Raw genomic sequence first — 24,749 nt, 5'->3', positions numbered from 1 at the left:
AACACCAAAGATATGGGGGAAAATCTGAAAAATATAAAAATAGCCAAAATCCTGCAAAAAGGCAGTCTGACCATCATTGTTGTTTTCTTCAAACGACAGGAAATTTAATTTTGATATCTTTAACTGAAAACTTTTTGAAAATTGGACCATAAACACCAAAGATATGGGGGAAAATCTGAAAAATATAAAAATAGCCAAAAACCTGCAAAAAGGCAGTCTGACCATCATTGTTGTTTTCTTCAAACGACAGGAAATTTAATTTTAATATCTTTAACTCAAAAATTTTGAAAATCGGGCCAAAAACACCAAAGATATGGGGGAAAATGTGAAAAATATAAAAATAGCCAAAAACCTGCAAAAAGCCAGTCTGACCGTCAACATTGTTTTCTTAAAATGACGGGAAATTTATTTTTGATATCTTTAACTGAAAAAATTTTTAAAATCGGACCATAAACACTAAAGATATGGGTAAAATTTGGAAAATATAAAAATAGCCTAAAACCTGCTAAAAAGCAGTCCGACCGCTATTGATGTTTAAGAGTTAATTGTGCTCCTTAATAAAGGGAATGTTGTCAAAAAATTTCAGCTCTCTATCTTTTATATGAGCCGAGAAAATCACGTTTCCCCCAAATCATTAATTACGGACGGACGGACGGACAGACGGACGGACGGACAGACGGACGGACGGACAGACGGGCGGACGGAAGGACATTGTGAATTATAGAGTAGCTTCGCTACTAAAAATAATTAGTAATACTTATGTATAACATGTGAAAAATAAAGAGGGAGAGGACATTGGACTGAAAACTATACTCGTAACAAAAGTTTTTAAACATGTTGTTTCAATCGTTGGGTTAAAAACTACGTAACATTGGATCTTGATTAGGTGGTACAAACTAGAAATACCAAACTAATTCATCTACAGTAGGGATAAAATCATAATTGAGGATGTACACTATTTTATATTCTATTGAAGAAAACTGGCTAATCTAGAATACTGTTATAATAACTTGTAGAGTGTTATTATTTCGAAATTTAAAAATCAAAATATCAATTTATAATTTACCTGTTTTGTCGTCTACTAAGTTTCGGTCCTCTTGTGCTCCTAAACAAGTATTAGTTTTATTTAACAAGGATCATAACAACCCACATAATATACGACAAGTACGACAAAATTATGGATAGACAAACGGACAAAGTGAGTTATGGAGCATATGTCAGTGCTCATAAAAACAGAAAAAAATGAAAGAAAGAAATTGATTGGTAAACAATTAGGAAATCATGGAACCGAACCATATATACATATTACATATGTTTTTATTAGGATGACATACTAACCAAATAAACGATAAACCATCAAATACATACTTGTAAAAGGAATATTCACAAAAAAATTCTACCTTCTATATTAAATACAAATTGATAGACTCACGTTTCTCCAAAAATAATCTAGACAGACGAACATTTCCAATTTTAGAATAGCTTTCTATACTAAAAAGACAAAAAAATAGATGAAATATATCTATAATACAAAGTAGAACGATGTCTGTCTGTCCGTCCGTCTGTCCCTTAAGATCTCGGTAACCACTGAACCGACTGGATTCTACTCTTTAGGGTATATACCTATTGGTCCTGTGGTGGTTTGAAGCTAATTTTTTGGGGGGTAGGACACCTCCCCCCCCCCAAAAAAAAAAATAATAAAAAATAATTTTCTTGGGAACACATTAGACTATGAGCAGCACCAGTAGTACTTTTTTTTTAATTATCTCTGGGGGCAAAGCTCCTAGAGGCTATGGGCAAAGCCGCTAGTAAAAAATAGTCCAATAGCTTAGCAACGATTAATCTATAGCAAAGGTTGCCGAGCCCTACTTAAAACTTCAATTTGCTTATATTTTATTCTGTTTATAAAACTCTGAGCTACTAAAATTATTGAGAAAGGCTGGAACTGTTAATGCTTAATCTTTAAATTTAAAAACAGAGTTTCTACAATGTAGTTTGATACCATCATTTAATATTTAGCAAATTGTAAGATACTAACAAATATTTTATATAATAAAACACAAGACGAAACATTTATCTAAGAAAATCTGTTTTTACTGTACAATACTAGATTCAAGAAGTTTCGCCTAAAGATGTGGTAGAGGGGTGATTCATTTCCTCCCATATATATTTTAATCAAAAAGTTTTTTGTTGCATATTTTAGGGAGGAAATTTGTTGTTTTGTGTAATATTTTCAGAAATATTTTGCATGCAATTTTGTTTTGTTTTTGGCAAATTTGAAGCAGAGATTATTGCAATGAATTATTCCCCTAGCTTGGTGTCAACAAATTTTAGCAAAAATGTTAGGAAAGGTTTGTTAATCTCTCAAAAGAAATAGCTCCACCTTAATTTTGAGTAGGGCAACTTCTCTATAACAAAGATGTGTTCGTCTGTCTGTAAGCCGATCCGTCACAAAGTAAAAGTAATTTAGCTAAAATTGCTGTTACATTGTTTTTCTGTTTAATATATTTTTTCGCTAGCCGTTGGTCAAAAGTACGAATAATATAAAATGTTTTAAAATTTGAATTAAAGTTATTTCAAAAGCACTTATAGTGTTGTAAATATAGGTACACGCAAACACTTTGATCATTTGTATTTTAGTTATTTTAGAGATTATGTCGACTTGTTTTAGGCTATATTCTAACGGGGTGTAACACCCTAGTCTTAACTAAAAAGGTAAATCTAAAGATTTTTTTACATTTTCTAAAATTTGAATTTTGAGTGTAGCTGTATGAGTTAAATTGAATACATTTCCCTCTTTTCAACGATGCACTATAAAAACCAGGGTTCTAAAGGGATAAGACAATACACCCCCAATGTTGATAAACAAAATACTATTACTTCTGTATATTAAAATCATTAGTGTAAAAGTGACACAATGATAGTTTTTACCAATTAATCAAGCCAATGAATGAGAGAACTTGTTTGAGTGCCAGTACCAATGTCCACTCCCTCCCTGACTAACCCATTTCTCAACAAATATAGTGCGCACACAATAAGGTAAACATGTTTCTTTTACAGCAAAATTCTTCCATTACACAAATAGGATTGGTAATGAACTGACTTAAGACAAAAATGATATTTTAGATTAAACTTCTTTCTCCTGGTTCACCCTCTTAATGATTTATATCCCATTGGTGAATCACTGTGCAAGCCACTGGTAGGGTCTAATCAAGGGGTAAATACTTTAATCCTAATGAAAAATATCTTAAGATGAATGGTGAGGGGGTAGATAACTACCCCAATTTTTTTTTTTTTTTTTGGGGGGGGGGGGGAATGGATCATAGGCACTTTAAATTCATGAGTACACTTTTATAAAAATTTGACTATCTGTAAGAACAAACACCAAATAGCACCTTAAAGAACTTTAAGTGTAAAGTAAATAAACCAACATTCAATATTTGCCATATTTTGTCAACAAAGTTACTTTTTATTGATAAAGTTGCTGCTCTATAACTGAGGTATATCCGACAGATAGTCCGTGACGTATGTTATATTTCGTTGGTAGATTAATATATTGACAAAAAAAACATAGATCACTTCAAATTGTAATTGTAATGAATATGTTATATCTAAAATAAATACAAACAAAGTTTTACATATTTGTTTTTACTATAAAGTATAATATTGCTACACTTAAAATTGACATTATTGTCCTTGCAAACAATCAAATAATGCATTTTTGAATACATTTTACTTTTCAGCTGATTCTATTATTCTCCATACAAATTTCCATGAAACTTAGGTACAAAAATAAAATAAAAAGACATAGGATGTTTGTCTGTATGTCTGTCTATGACAAAAGATCTCAATTGCTGCTAGACAAAAAGGCTTTTTTTACTATTAAGCTTCTTATAGTCAAAACTATTTCGAAGGATAGTACCTCCATCTTACCAAAAGAAATTTATCTAAAAATCTAAACCAAAAATATTTTTTTACTTTTTGTTTTAAAACCAAATTTTAAATTAACCTCTAGCCGCCAATATAGCGGCGTTTAGTAAATAGTAGCTTTATTTGTTTTTCAAAAAACAAATGACTACGTCAGCGTAGCCGATACCCTCTGGATTGACTAAAGGCCACTCTATGAGGCATCCAAACGAAAAAAAGACTGCTTCTTATTATAATTGAACAGTTTTATTACCTGGTAGATGCAGCGCGTCTCAGAGGTGCTGGCGATCCATCAAACCTTAAAATTAATCATTATTAAATCATTATACTGGAGAATCATAGTAACATACACACCAAAGAATAGAATAAATTTGTTTTTATAACTCTTTACATAACGGAATTTTCATGGTTGATACCTAAAATAATGATAATGATAAAAGAAAGATTTAATTAAGGTCAGTTTGACATTAACAAAGTGTTTAATTTAAAAAAACACTCTTATGTGAAAGGTTATAATTAAAAATAATACACAATTCAACTTTTAAAATTTTCAATTTTTGTTAGTTTTAGTAGAAAACCTTTTTTTAAACAAAAAAAAACAATGACGTTTATATTTTCAAAATTTTAAATATTAATTTGTAAAAACATATGCATTAAAAATACAAGTCAGTCATTCAGCAAGGACAAGCCAAGTAATAGAAAAGAGTTCAACAATTCAGAATGTTTAGAATGAAATACGGACTTTTTAGAAATCTTTTTAATTGCACTCAGAGCTATCCCTAAAGGACCAGGGACCAGGGATCCAGGATACCTTTGTTTAATATATTTTGGGCAAAGTAGACAGATCCTTAGTGATCTATTCATGGTTACCCGGGCAGAACTGATTAGGATTTAGGTTGTTTATTGTTTATTGTTATAGTAATTTGAATTGTGTTTTTATGTTTTTTTTTGATTTTATGACTATGTTTAATTTTTATGCCCAAATAAATATGTTTATGTTTTATGTTTATGTTTATATACTCTAAGTGTAATACTTTGCTAAAAAATACTCCTCATTTCTATGAAAAAGTGTTAATTAAATGTGTAAGGAAGTACATTAAAAAGTTGTCTTGTGTTGCTTGTGTTCAAGGAAGGTGATTGAGATTCAGCTAATTAAAGCATAAAATTATTAAAATTCCTTTCTTAAAGGTAGAAAGCTACTCTATAAATAGGGATTATAGGTACTTAAATCTGACTGTCTGTCTGTCTGTCTGTCCCATGTTAACTTTGTCTATACAATACTTAATTGTTAGTGTTTTTTAAATCTGTTATTACATTGTTTTGTTTTCTCCTAAAATTTTTCTTATGTTATCATCTTTCTAGCAGCTATACCCCGTTAGACCTCTAGGAGCACTTAAGGGAGAAGTGTGGGGGTGGAAGGGTTAAAAACCTCTACTTTTGATTATAAAGAAATAGGAAAAATCTATTTTTTTGGAGAGAATAGTTTAACTTATATAGCTAAAGACAGACAGACAGAAGGCAGCACAAACATCCTGTTTAGTTTATATACAGATTATCAACTTTTGCACATGGTTTTATATTTTCAAACAAATATAAAAAGATTATTATAAATGTAGCCCTATCTGTGGTTTTGGTTTTGCTTGTGTGTTGGGATTCCGTGACTTAGGGTTCTGAATAATATATGAGTGATACATTCATGGCCATGCTTTATAAAACTGCTCAATTTTATTTTTAACAGCATCATTTTTGGCTACTAACATACCAATTTTTGCAGACAACCAACTCTTTATTGTAAGATTGGTAGTGAGTTTTAGGCCAAGGACGAACAAGCTTTTGATGAGGGGGGTAAAATGAGTTGTTTTAAAGGTTTTGGGGATAGTATTATTTTTAATTTTGAGGGGAAAATGAGAGGTTTCTAAGTTTTTTTTTTTTTTTTGGGGGGGGGGTATGGGGTAAACATCATTTTACCCAAGCCCCCTTGGATGTTTTGAGTAATAACATAGCCCATACTCATACTATGAATGCTGTGTTTCTGACATAGAAGCAAGAAGATTTTTAAAGTATTTAGTTAAAAATAAATAAAGCATTTAGATAAAAAAAATAAGTTATAATATATATGTATACTTTTTTATTCGTTAATTTTTGTTTTATTAGATAAACATCCTTAGTTTCATTATAAACTTTTACTGTAAAAAATAATAATAAATCAATAGCTCTTATCGTTAGTTATATAAAATTCCAAAATTGGTATGATGATTCCTGTAACAGTTGGATACAATTTAGCATGCGTGACAACTCTATAATAATTACCAGCAAGGCATTATGTCCCTTTGACATTTCAATTTATGATAAAGTTATCCTATGCGATTGTTAAACAATTTTCGTTCAGATTTTAAGATAATGTTGAATATTAAATTCGTTGATATTTAATAATTGTAAAGATTTGATAAGCTTCGCCTTTATGAATGTTTTAATCCTTTTTTTAGCCTGAATATAAGGTTTTATAGTGAAGTGTTGTACTGTACACACAGTATGATTATATAATATTTGTCATCTAAAATGCCAAAAAAAGTGTACAGTATTTTTACAAAGAGAGGAAGATAGTAAGGGTGATTGAATTGAAAGTGATCTTAACATTTTCACAGAATCTGGGTTTTTTTATTTTAAAAGAAAATTCGGTTCCAAGGCAGTATAAAGGATGTCCTTAAATTTAGACACAAACAACTAAATTTACTAAGGTAACGAATTAGAGGACGTGTTTTTAAAACATTGGTTAGCATTTAAATTCATAGTCATATGTCCTCTTCCTCCAAATTCGTATTCGAAGTATAACATATAAATATGTTCAGTCGAAAATCTGTCTTTATACACTTAAATTGAAGGGCAGTTTATGTGTGGGCGCCCTGTATAAATATATGCATGTATATTTAATAAAATATTTATTATACATGAATACACGAGAATTAATTTCAGTCAGGGTAACATGACAGCCAGCCTTAACTTGGGACTTGGAATTATCCTTTTTAGTTAGTTTAGATACCCCCCCTCCTGTGGGAGGAAATTTTATTTTAAATTAGGTTAACCTAAAATTGCCTATCAAAAGCTACTGTGAGAAAACGATGAAACCCTCTACTTCGTTTCTTTCCATGATCCCATTTTTTTTATATTTATGGCATGGGGTAATTTTTTAGAAATAGTAAAAGTAAATATCTGGAAGATTTGCGAAGTTTTCAATATAAATATCAAAAGGTTTGAAAATAGTTTATTGGACATGGGGATTTTCAAGTATGTACATTATTAAATTTTATTAAATTTCAGGGTATGAAAAAGGTACATACACATAATGTCCATTTTTTAATGAAAAAAAGATTAGTTTCCTCAACAACTTTGGGGACTTTAAATGAATTTTGATTGTTTGGTTTATTAAGTGAGTGTCCAAACGTTTCAACCAATATTTGTAATCTACAGAAGGGGTATTATGTGCATCAACATTGAGGTTGTACATCAATTTATCGGTCATTGTCCTATCCCTTAGATCCCTGGAAAAGACTGGTAACCTACCTGCCCGGCGCTCCTTTCCCAGCATACTGACTCCTGTACAGAGACTGAGCAGACACGCTACCCCGTTTGGGTGGTAGCCCTCCGGGGCTGGGTAACTTTCTTCCAGTGTATTTGGGACCATCACCTTCCCGAGATCTTACTGGACTCGTTGAGTATCTAAAAATAAAAATAAAAATTATAAATTAAAAACTATTTTGATCTTTTTCTTTTAGTTCTCAAGTCAATAGTAACTTTAGTTGTACACATTTTAAATGAATTCTATTATTATATGCGTTAACTAAGGAAAATGTCTCTAGCATCTAGGGTAAGAAAAATAGCCAGGCCAGGGACTAAGGATAGTGATTCAGACAAACAATTCTGAGTGCAAATTTCCCCACAACCCTCTTCCCTTATTTCTACCCTTCCTACACACTTCCCTTCAGCTACATAAAAAGTCTTGACGTATAGTCAACAAAATGTTTAATTTTCAACAATTTCAAATGGAATTAATTGGCTGAATTACAGCCCCTGGGAGTAGCCTTAAATAAGCCCAACCTATTCAGTTCAGAGGTTAGCTAGATCTTAATGGACAAAGAAAGGTACCTAACTGATTTATATAGTCCGAGCGGCTGCGCCGCTTGCATCTAGGGATTCTATAAACGAAGTTGTAGAAATACCCTGCAACCCTCCTAAGATAATAAAATAGCTTAAAACCATCCTGGGACTAATGTGAAGATTCTCATAAATAGAGGACTTATGTAGATATCTTAGACTACATACAAAGCGGCCTTACTACTTTATATAATAAGATAAAGATACTGTATCTGCCCACCTAGGTGAATCAGGAGGTGTGAAGGCTGATCCTCGCCTCCGAAATTGTTTTTCTTCCCTGAAACAAATATTCTATTGTCCAATAAATGACATTTTTTTCGCGTTTTTCCGTAAAGTTATATGTTACCCTTTAGTCAAATGCGCTTATCAAGTCAAACTGTTCAAAATTTTGACTAATGTATATATATATATGAAATGTCATTAATAAAACAATTTGACTTAAGTGCATTTGAATAATCGCTAACATACAATTTTACTGAAAATACGTGAAAAGAAATTACCTTCTTAGAAAAATAAGATGTAATTTTCAGGAAATCATCCTCTTGGTACTATGTATTACAAAACAAAAGTTAATTAAAAAGTATAATTTACTGGAAATATAAATTTGCTATTAAAAAAGAGCACTATCATTACATGTAATTTACCAAAAAAAAGTACAAAAACTGAAATTTCTTTGAAATTAATATTTAATAAAATCATCAGTACTATTGCAATGCTTATTTCTTTGAATTTATGTTTTTGTAAAATTAAAGATAATTTATTTATAATACCTATACTTTCCTTTAAAAACTGATAAAAGGGTCATCTTTTTCGCGTTATTCTGTAACGTTGGGTTTTGGGTGTGGTCAAATGCTTTTATGAAGTCAAGCTGTTCTTAATTATGGACCATTTAATCTAAAATCATTTTGTTATAATTAAGAATTCTTTAACCTCATAATAGCATTTGACTATAACCCTAGTAATCTCTGTCTCAGCAATTTACCTTTTTTTGTGCTTATATAAGCATTTTTGTCAGATTTAAGTAGGACGTGCTCACATCGGGAAAGTCCGCACTTTACAACAAAAGTGGCTTACTTAAATCGGACATGTCGGACTAACGAGCCATTTTCGTAGGTTAATTGCTTACTTCAAGAACTATTATTGCCCTATAAACCCCTAAAAATCCCCAAAAATAAGGGTGGCTGATAAGAATCAGCCAAATCGGACGCTTTTGACGTAAATGTCTTACAGATTAAGATTTTAATCCGGATTATTTTTCCTCAAAATTTAATCCCTTCTCAGCCATTTAGGCTATATTTGTAGTTGATTGCTTACTTAAACAAGCCATTTTTGTGATTAATGTCCTACTTATATCTTCCATTTTTGCTACAAAATCCTTACTTAAACAAGCAATTTTTGTGATTAATGTCCTACTTATATCTTCCGTTTTTGCTACAAAATCCTTACTTAAACAAGCCATTTTTGGGGTTGATTGCTTACTTAAATCCTCCATTTTTGCTGCAAAACCCTTACTTAAGTAAGCCATTTTTGGGGTTGATTACTTACTTAAATCATCCATTTTTGTTACAAAATTCTTACTTAAATAAGCCATTTTTGGGGTTGATTACTTATTTAAGTAAGGATTTTGCAACCAAAATGGATGATTTAAGTAGGTAATCAACCCCAAAAATGGCTTATTTAAGTAAGGTTTTTGCAGCAAAAATGGATGATTTAAGTAAGCAATCAACCCCAAAAATGGCTTATTTCAGTAAGGTTTTTGCAACCAAAATGGATGATTTAAGTAAGCAATCAACCCCAAAAATGGCTTATTTAAGTAAGGATTTTGCAACCAAAATGGATGATTTAAGTAAGCAATCAACCCCAAAAATGGCTTATTTAAGTAAGGATTTTGCAACCAAAATGGATGATTTAAGTAAGCAATCAACCCCAAAAAAGGCTTATTTAAGTAAGGATTTTGCAACCAAAATGGATGATTTAAGTAAGCAATCAACCCCAAAAATGGCTTATTTAAGTAAGGATTTTGTAGCAAAAATGGATGATTTAAGTAAGCAATCAACCCCAAAAATGGCTTATTTAAGTAAGGTTTTTGCAACCAAAATGGATGATTTAAGTGAGCAATCAACCCCAAAAATGGCTTATTTAAGTAAGGATTTTGTAGCAAAAATGGATGATTTAAGTAAGCAATCAACCCCAAAAATGGCTTATTTAAGTAAGGATTTTGCAACCAAAATGGATGATTTAAGTAAGCAATCAACCCCAAAAATGGCTTATTTAAGTAAGGATTTTGCAACCAAAATGGATGATTTAAGTAAGCAATCAACCCCAAAAAAGGCTTATTTAAGTAAGGATTTTGCAACCAAAATGGATGATTTAAGTAAGCAATCAACCCCAAAAATGGCTTACTTAAATCATCCATTTTGGTTGCAAAATCCTTACTTAAATAAGCCATTTTTGGGGTTGATTACTTACTTAAATCATCCATTTTGGTTGCAAAATCCTTACTTAAATAAGCCATTTTTGGGGTTGATTGCTTACTTAAATCATCCATTTTTGCTACAAAATCCTTACTTAAATAAGCCATTTTTGGGGTTGATTGCTCACTTAAATCATCCATTTTGGTTGCAAAAACCTTACTTAAATAAGCCATTTTTGGGGTTGATTGCTTACTTAAATCATCCATTTTTGCTACAAAATCCTTACTTAAATAAGCCATTTTTGGGGTTGATTGCTTACTTAAATCATCCATTTTGGTTGCAAAAACCTTACTTAAATAAGCCATTTTTGGGGTTGATTGCTTACTTAAATCATCCATTTTTGTTGCAAAAACCTTACTGAAATAAGCCATTTTTGTGATTAATGTCCTACTTATATCTTCCATTTTTGCTACAAAATCCTTACTTAAACAAGCCATTTTTGTGATTAATGTCCTACTTATATCATCCATTTTTGCTACAAAATTCTTACTTAAACAAGCAATTTTTGTGATTAATTTCTTAATTAAGCTAGAAACTAATGACAAAAAGGGCTTGTAGATGTAAGTGTTCTATGACAAAACTGGAGGACATATGTAAGAAATTAATCACAGAACTAGCTAGTAAGGATTGTATAGTAAAGATAGAGGATATTATTAAGAAATGAATCACAAAACTTGCTTGATTAGGTAAAGGTTTTCAATAATAATAATGAAGGAAAGAATTAATAAATTAACCAAAAAGATAGCTTGTTTAGTTAAGGGTTTTAAAATATAAACAAAGGACATAATTAAAAATTTAACCAAAACATTTGCTTACTTAATTAGAAGCTTGTAGCAAAAGGGGAAAAACTTAGCCAGTAAATAATGATAAAAATTGCTTGTCTCAATAAAGCTTTTTTAGTAAAATTCTAGGATTTTTGCTTTAAAATTATTAAAACTTGAATTTAAAAAAAATCTTGACTCAATTATGGCTTACTGAATTATAAGACCCCTTATTGCTGTTAAAAAATCAATAAAAAAGCTTTTAAAAGTAAAATTATATTAAATTATATAATAAAATATTAACAAAATTTAGACTGATGAAAATTAGGTTTAAATTTATAAAATTAAATTATATTTCTACTTAAAACTCACTAGTTTTCAGCATAAATCAATCTGATGTTTCTAATTTAATGTTGTGTTATAAAAGGTCCAGCAAAACCACTCCAACAACAGACTGAGACAATCTGCCCTTAAAGTGATCCTAATGTCCTCTAATGATATTTTTTATTGATTTGCTCAGCTCTGTTCTCCACTGGAAAACTCATAAGAAAAAATTATATATATATAATGAATATTATATATGATATACATAAAATACTTCTGAACAAATTTTAGTTAATATTTTTTACATAAATATCAATGAATGATTATGAATTTTTAGAATCAAAGAATTCTAGTTAAATATAGAAAATATGACCACAAAATATCCCAATAACTTTTTGCTATTGATAAAACTAAATAAATATTTTAAATAGTATTTTTCATTTAGGGTTAGACTTTCATTTTAAAATTTCAAAAATATAATACAAGTGCAGTGATGTCCAAAGGGGGGGGGGTACTAGGGTGATTACCCTCCCAATTGAATTTGGGGTTGCCTGTAGGCACCAAAACATTTTTAGAAATGTTTTTTATTTTATTCAAGTTATAAAAAATCTTGTTTTGTTTAAAAAAAGTTTTGAAAAAGTGACTAAGGAAAAAGTAACTTAAAATGAAAGATTCTTTAAGCAAAATTGAGGTAAAAATAATTTTTTTGTTACTGGCAAAAACTTTTTACAAAATTGTAATTAAAAATCTAAGTTATAAGCACTTCTTTACACATATTGAGTGATTAAAGGTTGATGATATTTTAAAAATATTACTTTGGGGTAATAAAAAAAATTACACCCCCAATAACTACCCCATTTTTAAAAGTGTATAGCTTTTCCTTACATTGTTTTTTTTTAAAGCTAATATACTTTTAGGCAAAATTTTTATCTTTAAATTGCATTAACTACATCTTACAGACTTGCCAACTTTTCTCTCAAGCAATATTCTAGAATTTCAGTTTTTTAAAACTTTAATTTGAACCTGATCTTCTGTTACACAAAAACTAATGCATAATACCCTTGATAAATTGGTAATTTTACAGAATCAAAACTTTGAAATGAGAGAAAAGTAACAAAAGTCTTATACTACCTATATACTACAGGGTCATTCAAGAGAAATGATTTTAAAAAAAAACTAAATTAGGCATGGAAAATAAAAAATTATATAAAATGCTTTATAGATTTGGAAAACCCATTCTGGGACATTAATGTTTCAAATATTTAAAAATGATTTTTTAGACAAATTTTGCCTACAAAAACGGTTTTTCTAACAATTGTGTAAAATGCTTTGTATATTTTGAAAACCTATTCTGGGACATAAATGTTTCAAATATTTAAAAATTATTTTTGTGACAAATTATGCCTTCAAACACGGTTTTTCTAAATGCCTTATTTTTGATGATTTTCTGATTTAAACATAATGGAAAAAATGCTCACATTTTAAAAATTCAAATTGCGCAGCTTGCTTTAATAGTAGAAAAACGTTATGCATACTGTTAGAATTGTCATAAACTTTAGTTTTTGGTTATATGAGAGCCATTCATGTGCTATGTATAGTACAGGAGCTACGTGTTAAAATGTTCCAGCTTACTTAAAACTTTTCAACCTTTCTCACACTTTTCAATGTAGCTCCTAAACTACAAATACCACAGAAATAGTACTTATATTTTCAAAAACTAGAGTTTATGACAATTCTAACAGTGTGTATAACGTTTTTCTACTATTAATACAAGCTGTGCAATTTGAATTTTAAAAAGGTAAGCATTTTTCCCCAATCTTTAAATCCATACATCTTCAAAAATAAGGCCTTTGCAAAAACCGGTTTATAAGGCATAATTTGTTGTAAACATCATTGTTAAATATTTTAAACATAAATGTCCGAGGATAGGTTTTCCAAATATACAAAGCATTTTACACAATTGTTTTATTTTCCATGCCTAATTAAGTTTTAAAAAAATCATTTCTCTTGAATGACCCTGTGGAATAACATTTTTTAAAAACTTTTAAAGGATGCCTGCAAGAAATATAACACTATAACTGCTGAATGACTGCCACAAGTAGACCCAATATCCCTAAATTTGAAGCCTTCAGCTTCAATAACAAAAAATTTTTTAGGCATTTCAAACTGACATTTTATGTACAATACTCAATGCTCATGTTAGAAATTAAGAAATTAAAGTATGTAACCTAGATTCAAAATTATATTCATATATTCATAAAACAAATTTAGGTTGCCAGTAACTAATTATATATTTTTCCAATAAAAATACCCCTTTTTATGAAATGAAAATTTTGAAAGATTTCTATTGCTCATAATAGAAATTAAAATATTAAATTATGTGGCATAGACAAAATATTATAACCTTATCTTTTTTCAGTTATTCATAAAATTTTAATATCATGTAGATGCTAAAGTGTTCTCAGAAGAACAGGAAATATCAAGAACATTGAAGATATGGGGGAAAATGTGAAAAATATAAAAATAGCTGGGGAAAAAATCGGACTGAATGGATGTTTTATAGTTGATTATGCTTCTTAACAAGAAGTTTCAGCAGTCTATCTTTTATAAGAGCCAAGAAAAAAAAATATTCAAGGAAATTCAACTCTAAAATTAAATCATATTTCAGGCACAGGAAATAAGAGAAAACAGAGGTGGAGGGGATCCTTTGCTAAAATTAGAATAGTATATTGTTGCTTTCCTACTTATGCTTGATAAAATTAGTATGGTATAATGTTTCTGTGCTACTTATGCATATACCTGTCCTTGTTAAAATCAGAATAAAATAATGTTGCTGTACTACTAATAGATATAACTGTCCTTGTTAGAATTAAAATAATGTTGCTGTGCTACTAATGGATATAACTGTCCTCGTTAGAATTAGATTATTATAATGTTGCTAATTCCCCTTGTTAAAATCAGTAATTTACCAAAAAAATACTTAATCACAAGGGGAGAGATTACTAGGGATATTAAGTTATAATACTGCCGCGCTATTTATGAATATACTTAACATTTTTAAAAATCAATATTGTATAATTATGCATACTTGTCCTTGTTAATACCAGCATGATCTCTGGGGCTCGGTGACGCTATTTAATTGTAGTGTAACATGCCTAATCGCCAAGTGTATTTAGTAATGTAACACCTATGTAATAGACAACCAACTCTTTGTTTGCACGACCTTTGTCTAGAAGTCCTAACTGTGCATGGTAATGAGTTGCGTGTTTTAGTCCAAGGCATTTCCCCTTCTTTAATTATTAATGTCGAACATCTGAAAAGCATCAGTGCAGTAGGAACCATTTTTAACGTCCTTAGTTTTGACGCAGTGTTGAACCGAGACTTGATCCCATCAATTCCTCGACAATGAGTGGATGCCCTACGTGTTAAGCCATGGTTGCGCGTTAATATCAGTATAGTATAAAGTTTTTAATAGAATGTTTGTCTTTCTTTAATGAGAACTAATGGCGTGTCATCACTTCCTCCATAATTTATAAAAAAAAAACAAGGATGACAACATACATACATAAAAGCAAAGCACTGTAACGGTAGGGACAAACGGACATTAACACTTGTATAGTTTCAGAACTGAATAATCCTAATATAAATGTATAAGAGTCAAAGCAAAATTGTAAGTTAATTTGTTAAAAAACTGCTTGATACAGGATAATGTTTATGGACATACTTACATTTTTAGGACTTGATTATAGAGTTGCTTCGTTTATTACATTATACTTTGTTGTCCCAGGAATCAATATACCAAAAATCAGATCAATCCGATGATTAGATCACATAAAAATTTGATGTTAAAAAAGTAAAAAAATCAACATTAAATGAACGTACGGACATTTTGGTAATGATTATAGAGTTGCTACGCTCTCTAAATCGTACCTAACTGCTAAAGGAATCACCATGCAATAGGACGATTCTAACATGCCTAAATTAACGAAAAAAGCTATCCGTTACGGACGGACGGACGGACGGACGGACGGACGTACGGACGGACCGACCCTAATTATAGAAAAGCTTCGCTTTTAAAAATCAAACCATTAACATCATTACTGCACAAATAAATTTACTAATTAACCTCTCTCTAATATAGATGTTATTGTGTTATTTGGCGAGTATAAGATTGCAAATATGAGAATATGCGGAAGTGAAGACCCAAAAGATTTTTTTTTATAAAGGATATGAAAATGGATGATTTTTGTACAACCTAATCAATTTTTTCTAAGTATCCAAAGTTTACTTCAACAAATGAGAGATTGTGTTTAAATAACGTGGTAAAATCTTCAGTCCAATGCTCCCTCCCTTTACAAAGCTCCTTTAAATTAATTTTTTACAAACAAACTTGAACATTGATTGGTTGGTTACAAACATAAGTGTCCAAACTTTTAAACCAATAATTTTATCTGCAGAATGGTTAATTTGATGACATTAAAATATAATATGGAGAGAGAGGACAATAGCAGATAAACTATGCATATAAAGTGATAAATAAATATAATTGCATCGTATCATGGGCAGCTTTCAGCGGACATGAAAATATAAAAATGAAAAATCTAAGATTAAACCCAGTTTTTTTAGACCCTAGATGCCGAAGGTCCGGCCTATCAAAACTAATCCGGCCTAATAATTTTATGATTCTTATTCAAATATTCGTGAATAATTATATGTAATAAGATGCTATACATAATTTTTCAGTATTATTGAGAACATGTTTTACTTCAGCGGATATTATTCGGTTACGAAGCCATACTGGAAACAACTTGTATTTTAAACAGGGCTCGGAAGCCGTACAGTAGCCTCGAATACGATTCAAGTTTAAACCTGCTATTGTGACAAAAAATCGAACAGAAGGATGGTGTTTTTAGGAACAGGTTAAGACTTCCAGCTATATATTAAAGTTGTAATATGACGATTTCACTGAGGTTTACACGCGGCTGCCGAGCCCTGATCTTAAGCTTAAACTTATTAAGACATCATTTTTATTATTTATTTGACCTGCACTTAAGTTTTTGGATTTTAATACTAAGAAATATTATAATATCATCAGTTGAAAAGTTTGTTAACTAATCTACCAATGATTTAGCCGATAACTAAGATAAAGTTGGTTAAATATAATTTCCTGTCCAATAACACCTTCTTCTTTGTAACTGCTCTATGATATGCATCATATAAAAATGTTTTAAGTAATAATGCCTCCCCCCCCCCCCTCCCTACTTATATAACCTAACCTAACCCGACCCAAAATTTTCAGGTTCCATTGCTCAAAAAGGTACTTCAAGTGAAAGAACCAATATTTTTGTTTTAAAGCATTGCTTTTATAGATGATTTTTTTCTTTACTTCAAACTTAATTTTCGTTTATAACAAGAATTGTAAGGAATAAGACAATGGACGATAACAAAAAAGTACCCAAACTGACCAATGAGCGTGCGTTTTTCAGGGAGGGATGGTAAATTGGGCTGTTTGTGAAACAAGTCCCCAAAGTTTATAAACTATAGTTTCGAAACGTTTCTAATTCTAATTGTAATCTATTAATTTTTGTTTACTGGGGATGTAAATTAATTTATCGGCCATTGTCATATCCCTTTAGGTTCCTGCGATTATAAAACTTCGATATAAGTACCGAAAGCTTCTGGGCCAACAAATAAGATAACATAATCCTATTATATCAAGTAGTAAGCGTTTTTTGTCTGTCTCGAAGGATCTCGCTAACCGCTGGACCGATATTGTTCTCCTTTACAGTGAAGCTTCTTATAGGTCCTGGGAAGGTTTTAAACTATTTTTGGAGAGGGTGTGGTTCACCCCCCCCCCACTCCCCCCCCCCCACTCCCCCCCCCCCAAAAAAAAATATGTTTAAAATATTTTGAAACTCAAATTTAAAATGGGATAAAGTCGACTTTACCCCCTCCTACCAGTGCCCTTAGAGGCTTCTAGGGGCGTAGACGCTAGTTATTAAATATTGTGTGTAACTCGCAATCGTGGCTCAACACGTAGCGCATCCGCTCATTGTCTGGGAGGTGATAGGTTTGAATCTCGACCCGACATCGTTAAGACGTTAAAAGTGGTCCTTACTGCTGATATGTCAAGTGTTAATGAACATTTACAATTATAGAGTGTCAGAACTAAATTAGCATGATACTGTATAAGGACATAATTAAATTTATGGGACTTCATTAAAGATATGCTTTGCTTATAACATTGTCCCTTGTTGTCATAGGAATCAGTATTCGAAAAATAAGATGATTAAGATCTTTTAACAATTATAGAGTTGCTACGCTTCCTAAATCGTACCTACTTGTTATAATGTAGTGTGTTTTGAATTGATAGGACAATTCTTAAATGTCTAAATTAACGAAAAAAGCTAACCAGTACGGACAGACTGACCCTGACTATAAAAAGGTTTTCTTTTAAAAAGTTACAATCCATTTTCCAGTATGGCTTTGAAACCGATTAACTGCTGGATTAAGACCGGTTCTCAGCCGAGAGGTAAGACAATGGGCTTATTACAATAGTCCCCAAAGTTTTATAATAACTTTTCCTATTCTTTGTCTAAACAACTTTGGGGACTTTTGATTTGAATTTTGATTGGTTGATTCACTAAGGAGAGTGTAACGTTTAAACCACTAATTTTAATATACAATAGGGTAATTTTGTGTTTCATCATTAAGGATCAATTTATCGGCTATACTGAATCATGTTTAGCATCAAATTACAGACATTTTTTCATGAATATTAAAATAAAATCATAAAATTAATACCTTCCAGTTTTGTTTTAATTCCTATATTTTTTACTAGCGGCTACGCCCCTAGAGGCCTCTAGTGGCACTTTAGATGTTTATATTTGTTAAAGTCTCTTCTACATTACTTCTTTATTTTATGATAATTTTCTTTATATTACGTTGAAGTCTCCCATATATTTTTTAAAACTTCGATTTTTTGTCATTTCTCTTGGAAGGGTGGTTGTACCCTCCCCCAAAATAGTTATAAACCTTCCCAGAAACCATGAGAATCTACCCTGATTAGGAGAACCCGATCGGTTCAGCGGTTAGCAAGATACATACACACAGACACACACACAGACAAACAAACATTCTGTTACTTTAGTGTAAGGATTTTACTTTACACTGAAAGTTGTCTATAATACGATGCAATAATAATGTCAAATCCCGGCCTGGTGATGTAATTTCAATAATCTTATTTGTTTATGATAAGGGTCTGTGCGTCCGTCTGTTCATACACTATGTCGATTTAGAATTGTCCTATCAATTTCAAACTGTAGGTGGTGATTCCTGTGTATTATTTAAGAAGCGTAGCAACTCTATGAACAGGAAGTTTGTACGTCCAATTGAAATATGTTGATTTTTAAATTTTTTTTACATTTTTTTATGTGATTTTAAACCAGTTTTGTTAGCCCGAGATTCCAAAGGCACGGGTAAAAAAAACTGGTTTTAATCTTATGTATATTTTTGTATTCATAGAAAACAGGATATAATGTTTTTTCAGTATGCCCTAGTACCGAAAATATTTTTTCCAGTATGGCTTCAAAACCAATTAAAATCCGCTGAATTAGAACCGGTTCTAATCCATACTAAAAAATTCTATATAGCAACTTATTACAGACAATTTTCCACGAGTATTAAAATAAAAACCATAAAATTAAAATCAGTTTTCTTTGCCAGGTCCTTCGACCATTCAGAACTAACACAACTGGTTTTAAACTTTTAAATTTTTAAATTTAATATCCGCAGAAAGCTAACTATAATACGATGCTATAAATATATCTAATTTTTAAATTCATAAACTGTTTTTAAAAGCGAAGCTTTTCTATAATTAGGGTCGGTCCGTCCGTCCGTAACTGATAGCTTTTTTCTTTAATTTAGGCATGTTAGAATTATCCTATCGATTTTAAACTTTGTATGGTGATTCCTGTTGAAGTTAGGTACGAGTTAGAAAGCGTAGCAACTCTATAATCATTACCAGAATGTCCGTACGTCCATTTTAAACATGTTGATTTTTTTTACATTTTTAACAACAAATTTGTATGTGTCCTAATTATCCGATTGGTCTGAATTTTTGTATACTGATTCCTGGGACAACAAAGTGCAATATTACAAGCGAAGCAACTCTATAATCAAGTTCTAAAAATGTAAGTATGTCCATAAATATTATCCTGTATCAAGCAGTTTTTCAACAAATTTACTTACAATTTCGCTTTGACTCTTATACATTTACATTCTGATTATTCAGTTCTGACATTATACAAGTGTTAATGTCCGTTTGTCCTACCGTTTCAGAGCTTCGCTTTTATGGATGTTGTCATCCTTGTTAATAAGTAACTATGTAACTAAGTAAGTGAGGATACCACCACCCTCCTGAGAGAAATCGCCCCAAACTCCCCCCCCCCCAAAAAAAAATACAACCACAAAATGACTAATAGTTTCGAAATTGCTAGAGTTTTGAGTAAACGAGATAAAGATGTAATAAAACTTGTGGTACCAGTGTAATTTACAGACCAATGACACATCCCTTCTTTATTTACTCATAAACATACATCAAAACGTTATATTAACAAACATTGTTCTTTTTCTTCTATTATCTAAGTGTAATCCAAATATTTCTAGAGAAAACCTCGCACCTTTCTTATATTTGTTAAGTTAAAACAAGTAAATGTAAATAACAAAATACTTAGCTCAAAAAATGTGAAAAGGTTTGTGTCATGTAACGGACACACTACTATATCTTATGTATTTCATTCATACTGAAATAAAGAAAATGCTCAAATGACGTAAAAAAATTATATAATAATCTTTTAGATTTTTCATACAACATTTGCTGTAAATTAAAGAGTTGTTCCTTATATACAAAAAATGTTTCCTTTCAGCATTACAATAGTTTGCAAAGCAAATATCAAATGTTATGTAGTATATAATTGCCAGAATAAAACTAAATATTTGATTTTGACGGATTTTTTAGCATTTACCATATTTCAGTAATATGTATATGATCATTTTAAATTAAAGAAAACAGAGTCTAACCTTGTAATATGAATGCCAAGCATAGTTTCCTTTCAATAAATATTGGCTTGGTTTAATTTGATGCGTAGTTTAATTTTAACTTTACAATTTTCTACAATTCAAATATTCTTTAAAGTATCATTCAATAGTTGAAATTGTTGAAAAAGGTACAGTTAATATGAAATAGGATTCACTTGAGAATGTTTTTTATTTATCAAAACACCATCACTATAAATAAAAAGTACATTGCACAATGCACATACACATAACAATAACATGTTTCTCCCTCGCTAGCCTTGAATGTACTGACGCGTAGTCGGGTCAGCCTAGTCAACCCTCGCGCTCACACCACACACAAACACGCACACACTCACGCACACACACACACACACTAACACAGTCACACTTAAACACCGATTCCTGGAGTCGGTCGTCACTTTAAAAATCCGAAAATAGAAATGACGCAAAATTATGCAAATTTTATAAGTCAATTTCCAGTATGGCCTCAGAACCAATTAAGATTCCCTGGATTGGAACCAGTTCTCAACAATACTGAAAAATCATGTATAGCATTATATTTTAGAAAATTTTTGCGAATTTTATAATAAAAATCATAAAATTAATACCTACCAGTTTTGTTAGCCCAGGGCTTAAAGAAGCTGTCTATAATACTATTCGAAATAACTATTATCCATATCCATTTATATAAAGTAGAAATGTTTTTTTTGTCTGAAGATTAAGATTTCAAAACCTTATTGTTGATATATAAAGTAAGGTTGGGCCGGATATCCGGCCAACGCCGGATATCCGGCAAATATCCGGTTATCCGGCCAAATTACCGGATATCCGGCCAAATTACTACATATTAAAGTATCAAAAAAGGATATAGTCCCTTTCGTGGCAACGCACCTTAAGGGGCGATTTGTTGTATTTTTAAAATTCCTTTTAATAGGTTATTTTAGGTTAGGTTATATTTGGTTAGGTGATTGCCCCGCAGGGTTAGGTAATTGGCCCTGCAAGGTTAGAGTCCTCCGCGAGGGGCTAAAAAAAGGAGGAAAGCTACTGTGAAAATACGAATAATCGCTCCTTAAGGGGCGTTGCCACGAAAGGGACTATACCCGCAAAAAAATTTCTTCATAAACTGGTTTTTATATTATACTAGTATCTAGGGATATTAGAAGGGACATGAAAGTGAAGAAAAATAACTTAAAACTTTACAACGACTTTTTTTTTATAAAAATTAAACAGCCTAAAACCACCCTGGGACCTATAAACATTCACACTAAAGGAGAACCATATCGGTTCAGCAGTTAGCGAGATCCTTCGCTACAGACAAAAAAAGCTTACTGCTTTATATAATACTAGCGGCTACGCCCCCTAGAAGCCTCTAGGGGCACTGGTAGGAAGGGAAATGTCGACCTCCTCCTATTTTAAATTTGAGTTTCAAAAGAGTTAAAAAAGATAATTTTAGGGGGGAGGAGGGTGAAGACACCCTCTCCAAAAATAGTTTAAAACCTTCCTAGGACCTATAAGAAGCTTAACTGTAAAGGAGAACTATATTGGTTCAACGGTTGGGCGAGATCCTTTGGGACAGACAAAAACGCTTACTACTTTATATAATAGGACTAGCGGCTTCGCCCCTAGCCTCTAGGGGCTTACCCCAAGAGGTTTGATCAACCTAATTTTTCATATTTTAGATTTAAAAAGAGAAAGTAAAAAAAAAATTTTTGGGTATAGTCCTTTCCACGACATCCCTCCATAAGGAGCGATTCTTCGTATTTTCACAGTAGCTTTTCTCCTATTTCTAGCCCCTGCGGGGGACTCTAACCCTGCGGCGCCAATTACCTGACCCTGTGGGGCAATCACCTAACACAAAATAACCTAACCTAACCTAAAATAACCTATAAAAAGCCATTTTAAAATTACGAAGAATCGCTCCTTATGGAGGGATGTCGTGGAAAGGACTATACCCAATTTTTTTTTTGGAGCCCAATCGGTTCAGTGGTTACTGAAATCTTAAGCTTCAGACAGACAGACAGACGGACAGACAGACATCGTTCTACTTTGTATTATAGATGATAAAATTAAGGTTAAAACTTAAAAATCAAGTAACTATAAAATGATCCTTCTTCTTAGCAAATAAATCTAATTAACTATTAATACCCTCAATCTGTAATATCAACCCCTAACGGTTGGAGGATGGGCAGGGAGGTGGCGTTGAATGCCTGCCCCCCTCCCCTCTGTTTTTTTCTATCCCATTTTCTGTGTATAAAAGGTATAGGGCTATAACTGAGATACTTTCGAAATTTGGATATGACACATAACTGAGAGTTGAAATTTTTTTAATACCTCCTTCCTGGCGGGCACAGGATGCCAGCAAATCTGGTAAGGTCATTCAGGTAAAAAGTAAAAATATTTTTTTACTTAAACAAAGCATTTCATGTTATCTAATACTAAAATATCCCATAGTCGTACATCCTCATACATAATATAGGTATTCAAGTCGATTTCAGGTTCCTCCAGGTCTCCAGAAATCTTTAAACGGTTCCTGTGACCGCAATTTATTACTTGAAGATTTCAAATTTTTTATATATCTTCATGGCATATTACAATTTCATAAAATCTGTTTACCTGCCAACCGTCGGTTTGTGGCTGGCAGCTGTCAAGTACTGCTGCCACCGCCAAAACTTATGTTTTGAGATTTCTAATATAAACAAAAAACATAAAGATTAACATATTCAGAAAAATTGTTCTTTTAGCTTCAATAATAAGAAAATCACAGCCATTTAAGATTAAAAAAACAGAGATTTTTGTTAAAAAATATAAAAGATTTTATAGCTGGATATCCGGCCGGATAGTTTCAATATCCGGTATCCGGCCACACCGGATATCAAGCATAACCCTAATTGGCTAGGATTGAGTTAGAAACCTGGTTAAGATGTCTGTAGAAAGGTCTTTACATGCTTCATAAAAAATTCTAAACATTATGGGGTCTTTCTACAAGATTTAAAGTACTTAAGGCAATTTGATTTTTAATCTCCATGTAAGGAAAAATTCTACACAAGGGCTAGGACTCGAGCTGTAGTATTCAGGAGAGGTGAGTAAAAATCAAAATTCAATAGTGCTTTCTCATTGTCATTGCTTGGACATGATTTGTGTCATTTTTTGTTGGTTTATATTGAAAAGAGTGAAGCAATTGGTTTTTTTTAAAAACACCCTTTATGTCTGTCTGTCTGTTTGTTTGCATCAAAGGATCTTGCTAATTGCTGAACCGCTGAAAAGGGGCCTGTCCATTGGAATGAATGATAACTTTTATCTATTTTTATGAGTAAGGACAGAAAGGCCCTTATTATAGAAATTCATTTACTTATGGCTGTACATTGTTACATATTAAATAGTCATATAAGCTAGTAATCCTTATACTATAGTAACAGGATGTCTGTGTGTTTGTAACCACTGAACCGATTGGAAAAGAAATTTAAGAAAATTTTTTTTAAAAATTGTTTTGAGAGGGGGGGGGGGTCGATTTTTTATTGGGGGGACCCCACTATTTAAATTTTTATTTTAGAGAATTTTTTTTTTTTGGGGGGGGGTTATTTTTCATTATTTAGGGGGTTAGGGGTGTCCCACAAGAATTGAATTTTGATTTTTACTCACCTCTCCTGAATACTACAGCTTGAGTCCTAGCCCTTGTGTAGAATTTTTCCTTACATGGAGATTAAAAATCAAATTGCCTTAAGTACTTTAAATCTTGTAGAAAGACCCCATAATGTTTAGAATTTTTTATGGAGCATGTAAAGACCTTTCTACAGACATCTTAACCAGGTTTCTAACTCAATCCTAGCCAATTTGGCATCAAAAAGATAGACTCATCAAACTTTTAGACATGACAGGTCTCTACAGTTCTTGATGTGTGATAGATCTTTCTTTTTGATATCAAAATGGCTAAGATTGTGTTAGAAACCTGATTAAGGTGTCTATAGAAAGATATTGACGTGCCCCATCAAAAATTCTAAACATGGGGTTTATCTACAAGATTTTAAGTACATAA

The 24,749-nt window shown here is 31.5% G+C and overlaps 1 protein-coding gene across 1 annotated transcript in view; it reads right to left on the bottom strand.

Moving 5' to 3' along the window:
- LOC145320100 (uncharacterized) overlaps window positions 1-24,749 on the bottom strand; it is an 84,400-nt gene that overhangs the window by 16,465 nt on the left and 43,186 nt on the right. Inside the window, exons 12-15 of the mRNA XM_080162540.1 lie at window positions 8,300-8,356; window positions 7,489-7,644; window positions 4,181-4,225; window positions 1,067-1,105 (exon numbers count right to left, since the gene is read on the bottom strand). Coding sequence (XP_080018666.1) covers window positions 1,067-1,105; window positions 4,181-4,225; window positions 7,489-7,644; window positions 8,300-8,356 — 297 coding nt within the window. The remainder of the gene's footprint in view (window positions 1-1,066; window positions 1,106-4,180; window positions 4,226-7,488; window positions 7,645-8,299; window positions 8,357-24,749) is intronic.

The sequence above is a fragment of the Acartia tonsa genome, chromosome 5 (assembly GCF_053477335.1).
Source record: "Acartia tonsa isolate MP-2025a chromosome 5, ASM5347733v1, whole genome shotgun sequence".
Taxonomy (NCBI): domain Eukaryota; kingdom Metazoa; phylum Arthropoda; class Copepoda; order Calanoida; family Acartiidae; genus Acartia; species Acartia tonsa.
The sequence above is the reverse complement of the archived record's forward strand: the minus strand, read 5'-3'. Positions and strand labels throughout refer to the sequence as shown.